This window comes from Oryctolagus cuniculus, chromosome 7 (assembly GCF_051225735.1).
Source record: "Oryctolagus cuniculus isolate XC-2025 breed Fujian yellow rabbit chromosome 7, ASM5122573v1, whole genome shotgun sequence".
Classification (NCBI taxonomy): Eukaryota; Metazoa; Chordata; class Mammalia; order Lagomorpha; family Leporidae; genus Oryctolagus; species Oryctolagus cuniculus.
The window spans coordinates 14295470-14310853 of record NC_142873.1 but is presented as its reverse complement, the minus strand read 5'-3'; the positions used below and the strand labels follow the sequence as shown (position 1 = coordinate 14310853).

Sequence of the window (15384 nt, the reverse complement as noted above, 5' to 3'; positions counted from 1 at the left end):
TAGAATTCTTTGTGTTCAGGGCAGTGAGTCCCTGCCAGGAAGATTCCTGCCCCTGAGCTGGCTCTGTGGGAAGATGGCGGGCGCCTGTCTCCTGACCACCACCTGGCCACCTTGGGCGCCCTTGAGCCTGAACGCCCTGCCCCAGCCGCCATGGAGCCGGTCCCTGCGGCCCGTGACGCTGCGCTCAGCCCTGCTGCACCTACGCAGCCCATGTTCACGGCTGTGCCTGCCTGCTTCCGATTGACATACAAGTTCATGTCACCCTCTTTAAGAGAGATGTCACCCGTGGACAAGCCCACGTCCAGCCTGTCTTGATGAACACAGTCGCGCTGCCTGGAAAGTCCCGGTCTCCTTGAAGGGGCCGCTGCAGTGCCCACGCGCGGCCCACACAGCTCCCTCACTGCCTCCGGGGCGCGGCTCTCCCGACACCCAGGGGCCCCACTGCTGCATTACAGGGCCTGGGGTCTGCCCATCAGCGAGGCGCCCGAGGGAGATGCAGTGGGAGCCCTGGCCCTGGCCCTTGACCTTGACCCCTCAATGTATCTCAGACCCTGAGACCCTGGTTTCTTCCTCTACAGGTGGAGACGATGATAGCATTGAGGTTGTGAGGATGTAAGACACTGTCGGCCAAGGGAGGGATCTGTGACCAAGGCTGCCACAGCGGGAGCCCTGGAGTGCCCGCTGGCAGGTTTGGGTCAGAGGAGGTTGCCTTGTCCTTGAACTGAACACAAAAGGGACTTGTCGCGCACAGGGTGGGACTTGTGTGAGTCCTCACCTACAGGGGGGCCAGATGACCTTGTAGCACAGCCCAGGTCCTAGCCCCCAGCATTTCCACTCTGGCAAGTTGATGTGAGGGAAGTTCTCTTGGCTTTGCGGACGATTCAGCTACCGAATTTAATCTCTGTATTTTTTTCAATAATAATAAAATTGAGAATAATCTGATCCATGATAGATCAGTTAAATAAATGTAACGTATGCAAAATAAATATTTATAGATTTTATATAAGTAAATTCTCTGTAATCCATGAAATTTATATTGTAGAAGAATGCTGAGAATTCACAACACACGGAGTGAAAGGGCCAGGACATAAAACAGTAGACAAGCTCCATACATATGTGCGACAGCACATGCATGTGTGTGTGCGCACACACACACACACACACACACACACGGGTACTTCATAAAGTTCATGGAAAACCGAATTAAAATACTAATTTATCTTGGTGAAAAAAAATTTTGAAATCCATGCATAGTTCTTTTCATAATATACATTTTCCATAAGCCTTTTGAAAACCCGTGTGTGTGTGTATGTGTGTGTGTATACACACACATGACTATAAACAATTATTTAGGTCCTTCAATTGTTCATTTTTTAAACCTGCTTTTTAAAAATATCCATGTTTCGGCCGGCGCCACCGTAGCTCACTAGGCTAATCCTCCGCCTGCAGTGCCGGCACCCAGGGTTCTAGTACCAGTCGGGGCGCCGGATTCTGTCCCGGTTGCTCCTCTTCCAGGCCAGCTCTCTGCTGTGGCCCGGGAGTGCAGTGGAGGATGGCCCAAGTGCTTGGGCCCTGCACCCCATGGGAGACCAGGAGAAGCACCTGGCTCCTGGCTTCGGATCAGTGCGATGCGCCGGCTGCAGCGGCTATTGGGGGTGAACCAATGGAAAAGGAAGACCTTTCTCTCTGTCTCTCTCACTGTCCACTCTGCCTGTCAAAAAAAAAAAAAAAAATCTATGTTTCCTTTTACTTGCAAAACAGGAGGTTTTTTTGCATTTTTAAATTTGTTTCGTTTTATCCAGTTTTATAAAGCCCAAGCTAAAAACTTTGGAGTTTTTCCTTGGATGTGGGGGACAGACCAAGGTAGTGAAGGGTCCCCTACATTGTCCAGGCTGGGGTCTGCTCTGGTCTGGACATCACGGAAAAGTAGTCAGAGGACGAAGAGTCCCCACAGCATGGTTCACAGGCGCTCCCACCCCTGCTGCCTGGGCAAGGCGCTGGGTGACAGGCATCTCCAGCCAGGGACCGGCGGCTCCCAGGTGACCCTGACTGTGTGTCTCTGAAGTTCACGGGAAAGGATCAGAAACGCCCACTCAGTGGACTTGACACTGAGCAGGTGGGGTCAGCTGGTGAGCCCACAGACCAGGACTGGAAGCTCCGTGGCGGGGAAGCGGCTGACCAAGCACCCGTGTGGCCAAGTCCAGGAGGAGAGGCCCCCAGCTAGACTTCCAGAGGGGAAAAGACCAGACAGCAAACTGGTCACAGGCACTGATCAAGCACATCTGTCAACAATTACAAGGGAATCAAAGAGACTCCTCTCCTCTTTCGTACTCCACCCTCAGACTGTAAACATCTAAATTAGCAAATAAAAGCAACATGGTTCCTGCTCTACTAATGGCCAAAATGGAGGGAACAAGGTTGCAATCAGAGTTTGCTTTCAGCCTGGAACTCGGGAAATGCCGGTGCCCAGAGCTGCAGAGCAGGTGTTCCAGTAGGGCACCGGCTCCACGCGGGGCATCCTGGGGGATGCCAAGTGGCTTAGTCCTCCAGTACAACCAAGAACTGACCGGGGACCAGGAAAGATCTGTCACATGGCCCAGGAACCTGCATCTGTGGTTCGGGCCCAGCAGGAAGTGTAGTGGACAAGAAGCCCTGGAGTCACCTGCCGCCAAAGGGAGGGACCCCTCCCAGTCCGCCCAGCAGGTGCAGAACAAGAGACACCCAGGGTCTCTGGCGCATGTCCTCACCTATCAGAGTTCTCAGCCTGGTTTCCTCCCCTTATTCCCACCTCTGGCCGTCGACCAGAGAAAACATCTCCCAGGTTAAAATTCTCTCGATGCGGTGTTTTCTAGCGGCCTTTCCCTCCTGCCAACAGCCTGCGTCTTCTTCCTCTGGTCCCCACTCTACCACGCCCTGACTGTGGAGCTCCCGGTCCCTGGTCCTGTGGCACAGCCCTGTCTACAGAAGTTGCCACACGGGGCTTGCCCACACAGGCCACTGTGCGATGGGCACTGTCCAGGTGAGCAGAAGGCCACAAAGGCGACAGCGCCTCGTCACAGCAGACTGTGTGTTACGGCTTCAGGGACCCGGGCGTTCGAGGGGTCCCTGGTCATTCCAGTTTTGCATGGGGAGGAGTAAACAAAGAGGAATCTCAGCGGGCAGGAGCAACAACTGTAAAACAGTCAGCCACACCCCGCACGGCCCCGCGAGACCCCAGTCGGCTGATGCGGATCTCCCGCACAGGCAGGTTCACCTTGAGCCTTCGACCCAGCCCTTTCTCTTGGGGGTCTGCAGGAGAGGTCACAGGCACACACCTTCCTGGGGAAGCCATTCTCTGGGTAGGGCACATTGATAACCAGCTCTGACAGATTTACCCCGCCAACCCACGCCAAGGGCCCTGAGCGGCGCTCCGGGCTTTCTGAGATACAGATCGATGTGAGAATAAATGGGGAAGGAGACTCGGCAGCTCATCACTGTGCCCTCAGATAAGGCTTTGTTTGAGCCTCCTGCCGCACTTGCTCCTTGGGGATCCATATTGACCCTGGAAAGGACAGCCCGCGCTCAAGGGCACAGCCCACTCAGAGCAGGGCTGGGGGACAGCCAGGGAATCCCAGCCCCACAGACAAAGGGGCCTCCCCTGACTGCCTGCTGCCCCCCTGGGTTCTGCTCGGGCCAGCCAGCGAGGGACTGGCGCACTTGAACATCCTCCGCCCGGGCGGAGCTGTGGCGTGGGGCCACCCCAGTCCTCCTCCTGCCCTCGGGCACAAGGCAGTTGGCACCAGCGTTACTTAACGCTGTGTCGGTACACACGAGGCAACTCCCAGCGTCTGGGAATAAATCACAAGCGCTGGAGAAGCTTAGGGTTTCTGGATTTGAGACTTTGGTGGTCAGGGAGGAGGAAAAGCATTTCTTAAAAACAAAGAACCAGAAAGCCGATTTTTGAAGCCTCAAGGTATCACGCCCTTCCGCATGGAGAAACCAGCATCTTCTATTTGGCTCTGCTGAAAGGTGTCTGAGACCCAGGTTGCTCGGAATCGCTCAGCCCTTTCTTCCAACTCCAAGGCGTCTAGCTTTCTGCAGAAGGGCCTTGCTGAAGTGACAATGGGTGCTCACAAGGACGCTGTACCTTTTGCGGTTTGCCAGGACGGAATCCCAGCACACCCACAAAACACCCAGGAGCTCTGCCCAGGCATGGCTGGCCCAGACCCCGGGAATCCAGGGGGCCTTTCAGCAGGGTTTGCACTCCCAAAGTTGGTTGGCATGTGAGTACCCACCAAGTGTACAAAATGGAGCTAATTTGCAACATCTCCTATTCACCATTTGGGGGGACTGCTTCACACACACACACACACACAACCCTTTTATCTTGGGACATTAATATTTAATGATGGCTTTGATTGCATATAAAGGCAGTTCAAGGGGTATATTTCTACCTAAATGTCTAATAATTTAATAACACTTATTGAACCTGCATTTGTATTAGACTTTGCTTTGTTTCAATACCCTGGCTGCAGGGTCGATTTTTGCTAGGGACCAAACAGTCTATTTTGTGGTTCTCTGCTTCCTTCCACAAACCACAGGGCACAGAGGTGCTTCCTCGGTGCCCTTGCTGACGTACACAGAGCCGTCCAGACTCTCTCTCTCTCAGACAGTGAAAATCACCTGGTTGAAAGCTTGCTCTTGACAATGGTGTCGCCTCAGGATTATCGCTGCCCTTCCTCGCTGATCTCAGAGAAGAGAAATTCCCACTTGTGCAGAAAGCTACTAGGAGGCAGGTCCTGGATGTGAAATGTCAGGGAGTCCATCCCAGCCCTTCAGGTGCCAACTTGTTCTTTACAAAGTTGGAAACAGGGATCAATATTTGAACCTCTCGCTTCCCGGGTCTTTCTAAGTCCCAGCCACGCTCCATTACTGGTGTCGGGCATCCGGTGCGCCATGCCGTAACTGCATTCCTTGGACATTGGTGCTCAACCAATACTGAGAGGACAAGGAAGTCACCAGAGCCCTTCCCGAGCCCAGTGACCTCTGCCTCCGTGGTGCATCGAGGCTCAGCGGTGTGATGCACAATTTTTTCCCAGCTCTGAGGTTGTGGGCGTGCAGGACTATCAGCTTCATCGTCTGTCTTACTGTTTGGGCTTTTACTTTGTCCTCTAATGTTTTCCGAGATGCAACCTGACCTTATGGGTTTCCTAAAATCTGTGTCTGTAATAAAAACACCTATGATTCTCCTATATTTCAGGGTAACTTCATAGCATGTTTGTTTTCCAAGCAACATCTTAACAGACTAAACATACTTTGCAAATCTGTTCTCAGATATATTTTCCTATTGTGGGGTAGGATATTATCTGTCTGTTGTAACTTAATTTTTTTCTTTTATGAAGACCTTGAGATAATCCTTCAAGATGGGAAACACAGGATGATTTATTTTCTTTTAAGGAATTAAAGAAATTTCCAGATGCTTGGTTCTGAGATCCCTGCTCAGGAACAGCCAAAGCTCTGGATGATTTCCCTGTGTCCCAGTTTTACTTACATCTATCCCTGTGTGCTTGTCCGTATCTACCCATCTGCGTTTCTGTCTGTCCATCCGTTCATTCCTGGACCATCTCAGAAAACCCAGAAGGGTGGAGAGCTCTAGCTGACGTTTTGGTCTCCGCTTCCACAAACTTCTCTCTGGAAGCAACACATCCTCTTGCTAGTGATGACCCTACATCCTAGAACCACCATCGCCTTCGCCCAGGACACAGTGGACCCCAGAAGGCCCTCTCGTCATCAGGAAGCAGGTGGAGGTGGGGGGGCACAGCCAGAAGAACTCCAAGGGAGCACAACAGCCTTTTCTGCACCCTTCCCTAGGTCATTAATGGAATTTCTATCTTTAGATTTTTATCTACTGAACCTGACCTCTTTATCTACTTAGTTCCTTATTTTGAAAACAAATAAGCTAATACGTTTCAGAGATGCATCAAGGGGAATTAATGGTAGGTAGAGAATCACAAGAAAAAGGCACTTGCCTCTAACAGGTATATTTTTATTGGGATGACGTACTACCATCGTTAATTGTAGCTGGGTAGTATCCTAACACACGATATGCCACTGTCAGGGCATCAAGACATTTAAAATTAGCACACAAATCTGTATCAAGCTTTAAAACAGACCCCAATGTCACATCAAAGAGTGACTTTTTCTCATCCCATTCCAATTTGAATTTTAAGAATGATAGATGTCTTACATTTTTTTTATTTAGATAAATCTATTACATATATGAATCGAGATGAACCTACGCTGAGAAAAAAGAAAAACACAACCAGCTATTGACTTTCTCTCTCTCTCTCTCTTTTTTTTAGGGTTTGTCTTAGTAAATAAAGTATTGATCTTTCCCGTCTGGGACCTGGGCTCCATTCCACTCTCCACTCCTCAGTGAAATGGCTTCACTGGTTGGAGCTTATTCTCAGCGACTCGTAACCCACACAACGGAAAATGAAGCGCTCGCCTCAGCCAACTGGGTGGCTTTGTTGTTGCTGTTGTGAGATCAGGTGCACAAACTATCCGGCCTCAAACGTGTCTTCTCTCCTCCAGCATTGTGTACGCAGACCCCACCCATATTTCTCCAGGGATCTTTTTTTTTTTTTTTTTTTAACCTAGAATGAGGTTGCTTTTCATCAACTGCGAGAAACTGTCCTCTCCCATCCTAGGTGTTTCTTGTTCTGTTCTCTGGCTTTGTGTTTTACTTTGCTCTTGGTTGGTAAAGGCCATAGAGAAGGCAGGATGACAGTTAGAAGGCGTGCTACAGTGAGCAGCTACTCTGTCTCATTACTGTTCATTAGCAAAAGCAGCACAACCTAACCGTGACCCCGAGGGAAGCTGAAAAATCATTGCAGCCTAAGAAATCCCGTGGTTTGGGTATTGCTACTCAAATGCCGTTTCAATGAGCACCTCGATAAGCTACAGATATTTCCAGGAGTTTAACAAGTTTGGCCTGGAAAAAAAAATTCTGGAAGGAAAAGAATACACAAGTCGTGAGATATTAAAATGGTTGTAAGCTTCAAGGTGGCTTTTACTAGAAAATCCAAGAAAAAGAATTTAAAAGTATATTTAGCAAACTCTTACATAGTCTTCCCACGCTCAAAGCATCGCCACCAAGGAGCAAGCCCCATCGGTGAGAGGAGGGCCTCTTTCTCCATGGCTGTGGAGGTTCCAGACAAGAGCCCACGTTTCCTTAACGTCTGGGGTTAGCGCTTGTATGGCCGACATTTAAGCATTTTTAATGCTTACCCACAAGAGTGGGAAAGGAGGGCGGTGACAGTTCTACAGATGCAGTTGCCACATTGCCCCCAAAGCCATGCTTTCCACACGTCCCCAGGAAAGGCCACTTGGGGTCAGCTAACAGTGCTCCTGCTCAGTGCATTTTCTAGGAAAATGTGAGTTGGCAAAATGTTTACGATTTGCAATTTCAAATGCCAAATTTATCGTCAATAGTTAACTCTAAATGAAGACATAGGGACTGGGTTTTAATGACAATTTTACTGCCCTGCTGGTAAGTGGTGTTAATTAGCCTTAAATGCTATTTCTATTTTCTATCAGCTAGAAAGCAGTCATTGGATTACGTAAGGTCTGGAATACTTAAGCAGCCAGAAATACACACCCAAAAAAGCATATTCTTTCTCAATTTCCCCCACAAATGACATTAACTTAAAATCTGACTTTTAATAAGAGTTGGGGGAGAGGAAAAATGGAAACAGCTTTCCCTTAATTTGATATATTTTCCTGAATTCAACAATTATTTCCTGCTGAGGAGCAGTTGAAAGGTTGAAACAATGCGTTTTCTGGGCAATTATGAAATAATATGGCAAAGTTTTAGCTCTTTGGGGGCAGAATTTGCAACAGTCTGCTCATTCAATTCTCACTGACAACAATGAGAAATTAAAAAAAAAAAAAAAAAAAAACAAGTGTAGACTCTACCCTGACATTTTAAATAAAGTCTGACTCCATTGAATGCAAATTAGACAGAGACAATGAAATTGTTCAAGAGAGATTGTTACTACCCTGTGTATTAAATTCAGTGTGTTGAAAAGGTAATTTTCCACCATGTCCCAACCTCCCCTTCCATCTCCACATCTCCAAAACACATTCCTGTAGAAGAAAGATAGGTTATTTAATAGTTACATCTATACACTAAATGTTAGCTGAATGTCTTTAGAAAAAAAAAAAGACAGGAGTTTGCAGCAAAACATGGTCATTGGTGTCAATTTTAATGCACAATGTCATCTCCCATCATCTATCCAAATCACTGGAACTCAGAACGCATGTTTCAGAGAGGCCAATACAATCACTGTTCACTATAAAAATACCCATTATTTTTGAGGCACTCCACCCGATTTTAGAAATGAAGTTTTTAAACTCATCGTTTCTAGAAATGTAAATTTCATCCTTGATTTTTTTTTAAAGAAGTGAGTTCATTTCTTTCACCAACAGCCATACACAACCCAGAGGACTGAATTTGGAATTCATTGCAATATATTTCCTTAAATAAGTGGCCTGTCAACAGATTTCAGACACCGAATCTAGTTCTCACCAAAATGGTACATGGCATTTGCCTATGTGCATAAACATTTACCATAAAGCATACAGTCCGCATGGTGAAATCCCTCCTTGGGTTATGAAAGGTCTTCTTTTTTTCCCACCACCGTACTACATACTTTCTTGTCAAACCTGTTCTGATCAAAATCTACCTAAGGTCATTTCATTTTTACATGCTTTCAGCCTTACCTATAGAAAGTCAAGTTTGTTATGATGCCAAACAACAGAGTTTCAAAAAAATCATCATCTATGAGATAAACATGGTACAAATAAGAGACAACTTTTCCTATCATGACGGACAACAGGCAAACAGAAAAGGCAGGCTTTGACCTTTGAGGATGTGGCTTTACTCTTCTTTATAACTAGTGGCACCTCCTTCCTAGAGTTCAGTATGGTTAGCAGGAGTTCCACACAGACCTGGAGAAAGAAATTTACATAGCATCACTCTCCCATTAAATAGCAGCCGTTAGTCCCCCACGTTCCTCCAAAAGGTGGAATCACTTTTTCCCAAATTTTGCTATGGAATGTTCAAGCAGACACAAAAGCAGAGGGAAGGGTATTTTCTCTTTCCCTGTCTCCCGCACCCACCCAGGAGCAACAACGTTCCACACTGCTTTTCTCTCATCTTCCAGGATTTTTTGGTTGGGGAGGTTTAAAGCAAGGCCAAGGCAGAGGTCTTGTGTCATTTCACCCGTGGCTGTGGGAGTACTGAAAGAAGATCCATGCAGAGATATTTCACAGCTTCTAAGGGGCACTGGCCACTTGGCCTTTCATCCAAGCACCAGCGGGGCAAGCAGATTCTCTGACCCACCCCACTTTCCCGGTTGGAAGCAATTAATACCAACTCTATTCAGAAAGGATACAGGCGACTTCAGCCACACAATTCATTTAAAGTATGCTAGCCTTTGAGAGGAACTATTCGTATATGAGAATGTAGCACCCTCATTAGTGTGAAGTGCATACAAAAAGTAAAAGTGCTTTTACTTTAAACGGAAAGATTTCCAGATATCTGATATCTTATTCCATTGCATTCAAAGTAGTTATGTGGCCAATTTATCAGTTATGCTTTTTAAATGTTAATTTGACACCAAAGCAGAAGTGATATATATAGAATATATTTCTGTATTTGTATTGATACTCCAAGCAATCTTTTGGGCGAATACCCCCACAAACGTAAGAGTACACATTCATTATATCCCGCAGTGTTCTGTCCCCACCTTGAGCGGTATATAGCTGTATTCCTAGGCATGACCCAACACTGCATTAAAATTTTAACCATTTTCACTTCAAGAGTCCAAAAGAAGAATCTGCAAAGGCCTGGGTTATACACCACAAAATATTCCCCCAGGAAAATCTAATTAACTTACTTTTATCTTTTTCCCCAGAAAAAGAGAAGAGATTATATGAGGAACATCTTCCAAGTACCTGGTCTCTCACTCCAGGGATGGGGTACGTTTGGTAACTCTTATTCTAACCAGTGTCTACAATTGCAGTGGCACCCACAGATCCATCGGCAACCCTCCATTGAGACTTTCCTCCCTCATCATAAAGACGACACATGATGTTGAGGAAAAGCTCACTGCTGCGTTATTTTTAAATCCAAGCAGTCATCTTAAATTTGATGCAAGTGACGTTTTCTCAATTATTGCCCGTGATTTTTATGTGTGAACGTCAGAACCCTGGTGTTTTTGAAGAGCGTGTCAATGTGCTCACATGTAAGTATAACAAATAAAGTGAAATACCTTCAACAGAAAAAAAAGCAAAACTCATAAATACACAAAGTGTATATCAAGTGTGGAAAGAAACCAAGCTTCCAATCAAATTTCTCGTTCTATAAATGTTATCTATTTCCTAAATACCGTTTCTCTCCATAAAAGCAATAGATGGACACTCAGCACGTAGTATACGCTCAGTAAATAGTGGCTAACGTAGTTTTACAAACACACACACGCGTGGGCACATCCCTAAGACATTTAAATTACAGAGATCATGTTATAGTAACGCTGCTGTACAGTATAACAAGATAGAGCGTTTCCTTTACAAAACAGCGTACGCTTGTCACACTCCGCCAGGGAACTTCCTGGTTTTGTGTTTTGGATCATGTTTGAATGCATCCGGAGTTCTTTTGCCATATGCAAGTCTCATCTTTTCCTCCGTTGTCTGAAAGCACCCCAGTGTGTCACAACGTATTACTTCCCTTTGCTGCAACCATTCATTGGGACTTTTATCACTGATGTGTTGCTTAGCTGTGTCTGGCAATAAGTTGTAAGGACGGAAGAACTCTACCTTGCACTGTGATGCTGACTTTTCTTAACAGTAGGTGTTGGAGGGGGAGGTATCTAGCTTCTTTTTAGGATTAATTTAGTCTCAGTTTTTAACTCATGAATGGCTTGGAACACCCACATACATGTTTCTTGAAGAAATAGAACTTGAACGAACTCATTCCGCTTCCCAATCGGGCAGCCATAATTATTTCTAGTTATAAATATGCAGAAGGAATGAGAAGAGGCAGCTAACAGTACTGAATTTAAGTCAAATTTCTGAGCTTAGGGGCACAGCCTTTCTCTAGAATTTGAGGGCGATCACTACCATAAATAGTCGGTGGAACCAAGTCCTTCCGGAACTTTCCAAGGAATGTTCATGTAGCAAATTATTTGCTTTTGTCATAGCTGCCTATGACACATCCAAACCCTTCACGAGGAAAAAAAGACAACAAATATGGCGGGTATTGTTTATCCCATTTTTGCTGATCACTTTTGAGGCACAGCTGCAGCTCTGAATTATTTTTGAAAAACTTCAAAAACACTTTCTGTGGGAAGTTGTGGCCGTGTGAATTTCACAACTCTCCACCTTCTGAAGCCAAGAGCAAAGGGCAAAAAGCCCCAGACTCCAAAGCACCATGAAACACAGACTTTAAACCAAAACCCCTATCTTGTCCTTAGAGTAAGAAAACTCACAGGTTCTGTTTGTGGGGGATTTATCACCATCCTGGCTGGCGACTTTTGAGGCCGCTGAGCCACAAACGTGCAGTCACTCTCACTTGAAGCTCCAAGTGGCACCAACTTAGAGGTGGTACACGCCGCTGGCTGCGTGAGGCCGTCTCCCAGACAGCTGCTAAATGCTCAATGTCTCAGGCTTCCACGTGGCTGCAAATGACGCCAATACCTTTTTTTTTTTTTAAAGCTTTAAAGCTCGGCCTGAATTCATGACTCTCTATTCCTCTTCTTCCCAAAGAGGGTTCCAAAGATCGCCCACCCAGTGGTCCCACATCCTAATAACAGTGTCACTCAGGTATCATAATGACGCACCTGTGGGTGTGCAGCCAAAGAGGAGGGAGAGCCAGGGCCGTGGGGCGGGGGGGGGGCGTTAACTTAGTCTCCAGTAAAGTTCTGTTCATCCTTGCCTAGCTTACAAGTGCCGGCATGCATGTTGAACAATACCTAACAAGTATCCTTTCCCATCCTGGGAGCCAGTTTTTAAGAAGTAGACACTGAGAAACAGACTTGAAAAAAAAAAAAAAAACAACTCAGGAAGCCCCACCCCCACAACAACAACAACAATCTTCAAAAACATTTCTTATGAAACAGAAACTCTGCCCGCTGCTGGGTGACAGCCAACACTTTTCTAAATCCTACAGATTCTCCTTTCCTGGGTCGGGATGGGAAATCCAAATCTCTGAAGTTAAAAAAGAAATACTGAGAAAGTACTGTGGATTCACGCCGTGCTGAGCGAACAAGGGTGGAACAGGGAGGGAAGACGGGGAGGCCTGTGGTTTCCGGGGATGCGCGTGCTACAGCCGGCGAAGCCTGCGTCAGAGCCGTGGCGCGGCTCGGGATGCAAACACGGGGCTTGCAAGGCTGAGTGAGAGAGAGGGGGAGCGAGGGAGGGAGTACATGCCACATCAGACACAGTACCTGATTTTTCGCTGCACAGCCTGTCAGCTAGAGAGCGTGCCTCCTGGGCGATAAGTGCGAATATTTCATCTTCATACTCTTCTATTATAGTCTCACACTGCAGAAACATAATAACAGCATATGTGGCTAGATACACACTCGCAGGGCACCTTGTTGTACCAGGGACGTGGCAACGTTCTGTTAGCTAAAAATACCAAGTCATGGAGCCAAGGTGGTCCATTTGTGTTAGCCCTCTGCATTGAATGCACCATTGCATTGGATTCAACCTCTTCCCAGAATGTTAATTGCCATCATTTTCCTAGGATTTCACTACCTGATCAGTGGCCCTGAAAGACATGAGGACAGGGAGCAGGAGGAAGGAAAATAGCTCGAAGCTTTTGTTTCTCTTCCTTATACTGGAATGCCAGCCACAGGCAGAAATGTGAAAAGTCTGAGTTGGATGTTGGGTTTTTTTTTTTCCCAACATTTTAAAGAAGGCATTTCCTGGAAACGCTTAAACCGCTTTCCCTCTGATTTAACATAATAATCCATTTTGTGGTTTGAAAGTGTGAAAACAATGAAGCCTTCTCAGCCATCAAAACAAATGCACCTCCACGCTCGCGGTGGCAAACACGCCTGACAGTTACTTGGGGGAGTCTCTTTTCACGCGGTGTAGAGGTCCAGCCCAAACTCCACTCTGCTTTCCAGAAAAGGGAAGGAGGAAACCTGAGTTTCAGAGAAGAGGAGTGGGCCCTTGTATTGGAAAATCTTAAATTCCAACTGGAGTCTGTCTCTCCGTTAAGGAACTATCAGGTTACCCTTTCAGGGATTCTGGAGTTGCTGAAGGCATTTCGCTAGAGACTTGTAAACCATTTTCCAAGCTCATTAACCAAGACTCTAAAAATTTTAAAGGGCGCTGAAAAATCTTGAAATTCCACCGTAATGTGTTTATTTAAAACCTGTGAAATACAAGCACAGTTACTCATTGCCATTCCTATTTCATGGCCCTTTCGACCCTGAGTTATTGCTCTTACTTTTTAATTAAAATGAAATCTTCGGAAGTCAGCTAAAGCCCTCACTTCAGGGCTCCAGCAATGCCTGACATTTTGGCCACCGCGTGAATGTAATGCATTTTTAAAACAGGCCTGCCCATCATTTTGTCTGATTCAACAGCATTAAGTCAAGTGCAATATATTGCAATATATTTTGCCAGGCAGATTCCAGCAAGCCAGAGGCCACTTTCCTGTAAAATAAACATTATACCGGGAGGAAATTTGGCTTTCAGCCAACTATCATACCTAAGCCTTTGTTTAACTTAGTTTGTGCTAGAATACTTGAATTAACCTAGGATGAAAAAAAATTCTCTCTTCTGTGAAGCCTTGGGGGGGGAGGGGGTTGAGAAGAAGATGATTACGTCACTCTGTCCCCATCATTTGGCTATAAATATTTGAAAATGACCTTCGTTTTAGGTTGGATTTTATCTAGAAACCACAGAGCCCGGTCCCCTTCCATGGAAAACAGAGGGAGAAACCTCTGGCAACAGGATAGACACCACTCGGCCCCCACCCAGGCAAAACAGTGTGCAAGCTGTGTGCCGAAGTCCCTAGGAGCTGTGACCAGCCCTCGTTGCAAAACAGCATTTCAGTATCTCCATGGGTCACCAGGAGATGCCACAACCCGGTAGGTGTCTCTAAGGGGCACCACGCCGCAATGCATGGCGAGCACTTCCCAAGCGCCAGGCAAACACGGACGCCATCCCCACGTGCATCCAAGTCCTGAAACTCAAGGACCGAGAAAAAGAACAGCAAACAACACAAAAGAACGCCAAAAAAAACTCGCGCGCGGGGTGCCCTGCGCGGCGGGGGCAGCTTACCGCGAATTTCAAAGGTCTGTAGGCATCGGAATAGAAGTAGAACTTTTTATACTCTTTGTACACTTTGTCCCCCTTCCGTGGAGCGTATCTCGTGAAAGTTTTCTCCTTCGTCACTGGGTCTTCTTTAAGCTGGTAGTCGTTCATTCGCTCACACACGTTGTCCAAGAGGTCGACTAAGAATGCCTCAGACTGGACTAGGGGGATCTGCAGGGAAGCGGAGGAAACTTGGGCGCATGCTAGTTAGTTCCAAGACGCCCGGCCAGGAACACACATGGAAACACGCACGCACACACACACACACGCACACGCGCGCGCGCGCAGCCCCCACTGCTGCCAACACGTGCCGGTTGGCCCCTACACTTCTGTAACTGTAGCATTTCCATGATGGAAGGGGGTTCCATCAGGAAGCGCACGTTAAAGATGGACAGGGGGGAAAAATCCGCGTTCAAACCAGAAACCGCCTATAGGGAACCATCAGTCCTATGTCACTGAACACGCAGAGCAAGGCGCGAAGCACCCGAAGTGGCGGTTAGGGTCTACCTACTTGTCAAGGGAGACGGAGGGAGTGCGGGGTGGGTGCGGGCAGAGAGAAGCTTGTTGCAAAACTCTCCCGCGGTTCGCGAAGAAGTTGGAGAAGTCAAAAGTTTTTGGCTCCTCCGCTCGCTCCTCCTCGGGCCCGTGCGTCCGCTTGGGCCGCAGCTGCGCGCAGCCCCGGGCGAGGGACTTAGGGCGCCGCACCTCTCCCCGGCGGGCTCCGCGCGGCTCTCTTTGGGAACAGCTGGTGCACGTCCCCGTGCGTCCCCGCTCCCTCCGCAATTCAGCCGGAATCCAGCAGGGACTCCGCGGCCACCACCTTCGCTCCGGGCGCGGGTCAAAGAGCACCCCTCGCCCTTGGTAACAGAGACAAAAACTTCTGGGCCGTCTAGACGGGTCAAGGTGCAGGAGCCTGCGTCCCCGCGGCTCCTTCCGGAAGGGGGCGTGGAGCCGCCAAGGGCGCCCGGACCGCGCCGCAGCCCCGCGGCCTTTGCGCGCTTTTTTCCCCTC

General features: G+C 47.5%; 1 protein-coding gene across 6 annotated transcripts in view; it reads right to left on the bottom strand.

The window, feature by feature from the left end:
- Positions 1 to 1755: 1755 nt before the first annotated feature.
- CNPY1 (canopy FGF signaling regulator 1) overlaps positions 1756 to 15384 on the bottom strand; it is a 136698-nt gene continuing 123069 nt past the window's right edge. For 5 of the 6 annotated variants that reach the window (XM_089336875.1, XM_070077231.2, XM_070077232.2 and 2 more), the window contains 3 exons: positions 14341 to 14544; positions 12489 to 12585; positions 1756 to 8991 (listed from right to left, as the gene is read on the bottom strand). In XM_089336875.1, the coding sequence (XP_089193001.1) occupies positions 8954 to 8991; positions 12489 to 12585; positions 14341 to 14544 (339 nt within the window). In that variant the 3' untranslated portion in view covers positions 1756 to 8953. Of the gene's footprint in view, positions 8992 to 12488; positions 12586 to 14340; positions 14545 to 14884; positions 15272 to 15384 lie in introns of those variants that run through there. The other variant, XM_017345653.4, reaches the window with a different exon arrangement.